General features: G+C 37.2%; 1 protein-coding gene across 3 annotated transcripts in view; it reads right to left on the bottom strand.

The window, feature by feature from the left end:
- Positions 1 to 777: 777 nt before the first annotated feature.
- The window catches only part of arb2a (ARB2 cotranscriptional regulator A), a 174,067-nt gene continuing 167,905 nt past the window's right edge, over positions 778 to 6,939 (bottom strand). For all 3 annotated transcript variants that reach the window (XM_088993711.1, XM_088993712.1, XM_088993714.1), the window contains exon 11: positions 778 to 3,686. In XM_088993711.1, the coding sequence (XP_088849837.1) occupies positions 3,526 to 3,686 (161 nt within the window). In that variant the 3' untranslated portion in view covers positions 778 to 3,525. The remainder of the gene's footprint in view (positions 3,687 to 6,939) is intronic.

Below are 6,939 nucleotides of genomic sequence, written 5' to 3'. Positions count from 1 at the left end.
GGATATATATATATATATATATATATATATATATATATATATATATATATATATATATATATATATATATATAGATATATAGGAATAAAGGAGAAAAAAAAGGAACCATATGACCAGCAGTCAATAAAGGTCATCATATTTTTTTTGCAAAAAAACAAACAAAAAAAAAAACAACACACAAATACAGACGTTCCCCTACTTCCGAACATTCGAGTTATGGACAACGGTACATACGAACATTTTTGTAGTAACATGAAGTATTCACTCCAGTTGTTATATTGAGCATATATTTTATCAAATGCTTATTTTTCAGCACAAACCAATACAGGTTACTTATACACGCCTTAAATATAATGATATATACCATAAACCTACTTATATAAGCCTTATACACACATTCCATTCAAAATATAGCACTGACGCAACTTACGAACAAATTCACCTTACGAACGACCGCTTGGAACATATCTTGTTCGTAAATTGGGGAGCGTCTGTCTATTTAAGGATTGAAGAAATATAAAACAGCTTGAAACAAGTTTAAAAGAAGTCAAAACGTGCATTCAACCATACAACCGTTATTGTCATTATTTGAATCAGCGTACGGTACAAATCCAAACTTAAAAAATATAATATAATATAATATAATATACCAAAATTATTATTATTATTATTATTATTATTATTATTATTATTATTATTATCAAATATTCTAATTCTTAAAAAGAAATGAAAGAAGGATAATACATCCACACACCTTTCATAAATTCAGGACAAAAATGCAGGTACAGTATTTTATTGAATGAATACAAAGACCCCAAGTATGAAAAAAAATAACATCTTGAAGAGAAATTGGCAAAATAAAAACCCCCTTTTTTAAATTTCTTTGCAGAGGCTGTTTTTGGATTCCGGCCGCTTTTTCATCTCTAGTTCGATCTTCCTATGTGTTGTTATTAGAATCACCGAGCCTTGTTTGTTCCCTCAAGGCAACAATATACAATTACGGAGCCAAAGAAGGGAATAAAATGAGTAGATTTTGCCCATGAAAAAACAGAAAGATGAGCAATGCTATCTGGAAACCGAAATCATCCAATCAAATAATAAGCAAATCATTTTTTTCTTTTTTTTTTAAACCAGGAGAGATGGGAATCAAATTAAAAGGAAATTAGGCCTTGAAACCATCAGCCACAGTTGTCTCATTACAGCACAAAGATAATCCTCAAAAGCATTAAGCCACGCATTTATACACCCGCGGAATGGGCGTGGCAGGGAGAAAAAAAGGATTTTACAGCTCAAAATTAAACAATAGTCACGGTGTGAAGTGAAGAAGGGAATAACGGGGAAAGTACATATTTAAGAAAGCGTCTTGAGGTATCGTCGCTAATGTCTTCACTTTAAGAAGCATATTCCGTTAAGCCTCGAGTGGTTTAGCAAACTTTAATAATAAAAAAAATATAAATATGATCGTGATTGTGCCATATACTCCAGATTATGCGCGACTGAGCAGCCAGTTGTCACATCTAAGAACACCAGCGAAGGACTTCAGTGGTGGCGAGGATGTAAAAAAAAAAAAAAAAAAAAAAATGAGATATGATACTTTTCCGGAACATCATTCAGGCTTAAAATAATATTGAGATCTTGGATTTCCTGACACGTGTCATCTATTGAGGCTTTGTGAGCGGTGAGAGCTTATTTAGGGCTCCTGTTCAAAATGGCATATTCCCTTTAAATCCATTTGATGCTTGATTTTAAGTGATTCTTAAAGGACAACCGACACAATTTTTTTTGTTTCCTAACCGACATCAGAAAAACGTTTTATAGCATCTAAAATACCCAAAACACTCACCAATAACAATGGCTTAAAGTGGCCCAAAACTGCCACAAAATGAGCTAGGAACTGGGCAGTTTCAGAAAGTCCCGCCCCCTTGTTCGTGAGGTCACTATTGGTCACACACTGCCTTGCTCCAGAATCAAAACAATGGCTTCAGAGAGTTTAGATTCGGAAAAGATGCTTTCTTGTTCCTCATCCAGTTATGAACATGATTCAAATAGTTCTGAAAAGGAAAGCATAAATGTTTGCAATCGATTAAAGAAGTCCTTCCGTATTAATTCGAGCCATCTGGATTCCAAGGTAGCGCCCAGAAAATGCACAAGATGGCGCACAAGCTCCGTTGGAAATGGTCTGATTTGTCCGCTGGAAATTTGTGTAAACATACACCTTCTTTATGCGTGTTACCGCAATTGGCTGCGACACACAACGATTCACCATCGCGTTATGTAGCTTTCCTTCTAATTTTGCGATCAACACTGTGTTTTCAGACGAAAAAGAGTACCCAAAATGCATTGTGTTTCGCTTTCTCGGTCACGGGCGTTCCCTCCGTGATGTCATTTAGGGCATCGTCATCAAGCTATATGCGGTGGAATCTTGGTAAAATGCTCTGAGTACAAGTCATTTGAAGTGATTTGACAAATTATGGACGCAACTTGTCCGGAGGTGTGCACTCAATGCAGATTGGCTTGGTTTTGTTTGGATTGGCACTTATTAAATCACTTGGAGATATTCGGTTTAACCATACGTAAGATTGACAAAGTAGTTGCGCTCTTCTTAAATTCCCTTTTTTGGGTATTAAGATCATCAAACAAACCTGATTAATACAAATAAAAAAAATCAAAATAAACAACTGTCGTAATAAAAACAACGAAAAATGCTTTTTCAAGGAGTAGCTTCGTCAGCGAACAAAAATTTTAGTTTGTTGACGAAGCTTCTCTGATGAGGAGGGAAACGTCCGACACCTTCAAAGAAGCACAGATGACTGCTGAAGAAACCTTTTCATCGATGGACCACTCCTGTATTACTGAGAGTTTATACAGACTGCCAATTTTCAAGGTAAAAATACAGATTTTGACCAGGCTACTTCAAAATTACTTCATTAAAAAAAATGCTTAATTTTAGTACATATTTTTAAAAATAATTTGCGGTAAATTGAACACAATCAATGCAAATACGTGAGCTTTAGCAAAGCGTGCTGGAAAAAAATTGCCGATAGAATCTACTTATTGGTTTAGTAACGCGCGACCCTGCAGAATTAAAGTGTTGTGTGAAATCTCATCTTGGGAAAAGGCAGTGACTAAAAACTCTTAACTTGTCTAACTTGACACCAGAAACAATTATAGCAATTAAAAAAAACTAAATCAAGAAAATAAAAATTTTAACAACTCTTACTGCAGGGCCGGTTGATGTGAAGTGTACCACAGGGCGCTGTATTAATCCTGAGTCAGTTTTGGCCATACACTCCCTTACATATTATTGTAACAGTTATACTCATTTAGAAAGAAAACAAAATGTTATTATTTCTTACCAAAACAAAAGAAATAGGCTATTGTGTAAAGCCAGAAGGTAAAAATAACATACGGAGAACGGAACACGGGGTCAGCAAAGCTAAAAAAACAACCCAAGTCCTTCATTTCTAACCTCCACTGGACACTTGATGCTGTCGTTCCAGTTAAGTCATCGTCGTTATTGTTGTTTCACAAATCTTGGTGTTTGCTTTTGAGGGAGCTACTACGTGTGGTCACAGTGTTAGATGTCTCTTCTGCTTCCTCGTCCTCTTTCGCTTCTGCCACCTCGTCGAAGAACCGAAAGATGGAGTTAAAACTCATCCAGGAGGTCAATTCGTGCCGTTCTGTGCCTACAGAGGTGACACACAAAAACGGTAGACGCATACTTCAGGAGAATAAGAGTAAAATGCAAATTGAACTTCATGCAATTAGACTGCAAGTCTCAGTATTCTGAGAATAAACTCAGAATCCTGATTTGAAAGTAAAACATCTTCAAAATTCTAATTCTGACTTTTTAATACTCAGAATTCTGAGAGTAGTCAAAATTCTGAGATCAAAATCAGAATTATGAGATTAAAGTAAATTTTGAGAATAAAGTCTAAATTGTGAGATGAGTCAGAATTCTAAGGATAAAGCCAAAATTGTGAGATTAAAGTCAAAATTCTGAGATTAAAGTCAGAATTCTGATATCAAAGTCAGAATTATAAAATTAAAGTTAATTCTGAGATTAGTCACAATTCTGAGGATAAAGCCAAAATTGTGAGTTTAAAGTCAAAATTCTGAGATTAAAATCAGAATTCTGAGACTAAAGACATAAATCTGAGAATGAAGACAACGTTCTAAAGTCCTCCGACGTATTAAAGTCCTAATTCAAAGATTCAAATTATAATTCTTAGATTGAAGATACAATTCTGAGAATAATATCAAAATTCTGAGATTAAAGTCAGAATTGTGTCTTCAATCTCAGAATTATGATTTGAATCTTTGAATTACGGCTTTAATCTCGGAATTTTGTCTCCATTCTCAGATTTATGACTTTCATTTCAGAATTCTCACTTTAATCTCACAATTTTGACTTTATCCTCCGAATTCTGACGAATCTCACAATTTAGACTTTATTTTCAGAATTTACTTTAATCTCATAGTTCTGACTTTAATCTCACAATTTTGACTTTATGTATGCAAATTGCCAAACGAACGTTCATTTGGCAATTTGCATACTCGGCACGGCAGCCAATCAGAATCCTGTTTCATGCTTCGGACTATACCGTGACTGTAAAGTGTACTTGAAAGTTTTGAAAGGCGCTTAGAAAGAGTAGTCCACGTGGCTTGTAGCGGTTTGCTTGTAGCTTTTGCTTTATTGAATTAAACAACCGTTTTATTTGAAAAAAAAAGTCTTTTTTTGTTTTTCTTGAAGAAGTTGTCGGCCACCCGGTTTTGAACGTTGTACGCCCAACGTAAAAATTGTACGCCCCGGGCCTCCGGGCAGACGTTATTTCAAACACTATCACACACATACAAAAAATACACTTCAAGCTAAAAATTCACAACTTCTTTGTGACTACCTGTAACTGAACTTGGTAAGACTCTTTTTCTTCTTTTTATTTATTTATTTTTTTGTACCTCCCAGCAGCAGATTAAATATTTCCGAGAGCAGATATTCCGATTTTTGTGTTTACAGACAGAGGAATGAGTGAACACATCCCTGGAAGTAATGCCTTTTCTATTTTGAATCTTTTTTTTTCTTTTTTATCTGCATACTTAAGACTTCTTATTTTGTGTGTCCATACCTGTATTTGTTTGCGACGATAAGCATATTGAAATAGGCTCTTCTAATTTTCTACGGTGGATTAAAAAAAGGATAAGCTTCCTATCTAAAATCAGTTTGTGAGCGGGAAAGAAAAAAAAAGTGAAAAAGTGCAACCTTGCTTTCCTTGCTTTCTCCTTCCTCTCTCGTGTACCGTGTACGGGGGGGAGATTGGCTATAAAAAGACAGACTAGAAGGCCGCGGGGATATAATTAGGCGGCACCTTAAAGGCTCTCTCACCGTCGCCAGGCCTCGGATGACCACTGTGCTGACCCCCGTGTTTATTAGATTGACCTCTGCCTGGACGCATTATTAGCGATGTCGTTTGTGTACAAGACACGGAAAGGGGTCGGGCGTCAACTTTGGCGGTTTCTGCAGGGTGTATGCGACTGCGTGGAAGAGTTGGTGAGGGATCGAAGTCCGTACCTTGGGGTCAAGTTTAGCGCTCTGGCAATCATGAGAGCAAATAAGTTGACATTCTTGGCGAGTGAACGGGATACCTTTAAACGTGCGCCTCCGGTCAAGCCAAATACAACCTCCCTCATGCTGCTTATCTCTCATTTATATCCAATTTGAGGCCAAATGTTGCTCTCATACTACTTCTGACTTGTGTTTTGTCCCAGCCCACATTTTTTAAAATCCCCACAGCGGTGCTGTTGCTAAATCCAGCTTCTTTCATCTTAGGCAACTGGTTAAATGACCAACATCAACCAAAGTTGTTATGGTTCCATCAAAAGATGGGATTTCTAAATCCAATAAACTTGACTCCGCCCTCAATGGTAAATCATCATTATGACTCCACATACACATGCAAGGAAAACATGCAAGGTCTGCAAATTGAAAAGTCAGTTTACAATAATAAAATGTGGTAGATTGAGTGACATGGTGCAGGCAACATGCCCAATGTGTTCTACTTCCTCCACTTCAACTGAACTTCAATGAAAAGAAGACAGATGTGATACTGTTTGGTCCAAGTGGCCCATGTACGTCTCATCCTGTAGACTTGGGCTCCCTGGATCCTTATCTGAAGTCAACAGTCTCAAACTCGGGTCTTAAACTGGACAGTGACTTTAAACTTGACCGATAAATTGGTGCTGTTGTGAAATCCAGCTTCTTTCATCTTGGGCCATCGGCTAAAATAAAACATCTCCTTTCTCATGAGCACCTTGAAGCAGTATTTCATGCCTTTGTCACATCAACGGCTCAATGACTGTAATGTGCCTTACTTTGGAGTCAAACAATCCTCCATGAAGCGTCTCCAGATGGTCCAGAATGCTGCTGCTCGCCTCTTGACTGGTACTCGTAAAAGGGAGCATATACTGTAACTCAGACTCTGGCTTCCTATACATTTTAGTGTTCTTTTCAAGATAGTATTATGATTTCTCTTCAAATCTTTAAATGGCTTCACTCATCCACCCCAACACACCTTGCCGACGTCTCAGGTCTGTTGACCAGACATTATTCAATGTGCCAAAAACTAAACGGAGGCTAGGAAAGCATCGAGCCTTTCCCATTGCTCTGGAATGACCTGCCACTGAACATTCAGCAAGCCCCCTCGCTGCCTATCTTTAAAACCCCTCTCAAAACTCACTTTGACTTTTTGGCATTTGACTCAGCATGATTGCGTCCAGATCTTGGTTTCACTCCCTGGTGCTTTCTACTATCTTTGCGACTGCTTTTTTCCTGGATATGATACCTGTCCATGTTAAGCGCTTTGTCAGCTGTTGTTAAAGCGCCATATAAATCAATATGTATTGTATTGTAAAAAAGAGATCAATGTACGGGCACTCCACCGT

Source organism: Hippocampus bargibanti, linkage group LG04 (genome assembly GCF_051943395.1).
Source record: "Hippocampus bargibanti isolate YZ-2025 linkage group LG04, ASM5194339v1, whole genome shotgun sequence".
Lineage (NCBI taxonomy): Eukaryota > Metazoa > Chordata > Actinopteri > Syngnathiformes > Syngnathidae > Hippocampus > Hippocampus bargibanti.
Note: the sequence above shows the minus strand (reverse complement) of the source record. Positions and strands in the feature narration are given on the sequence as shown.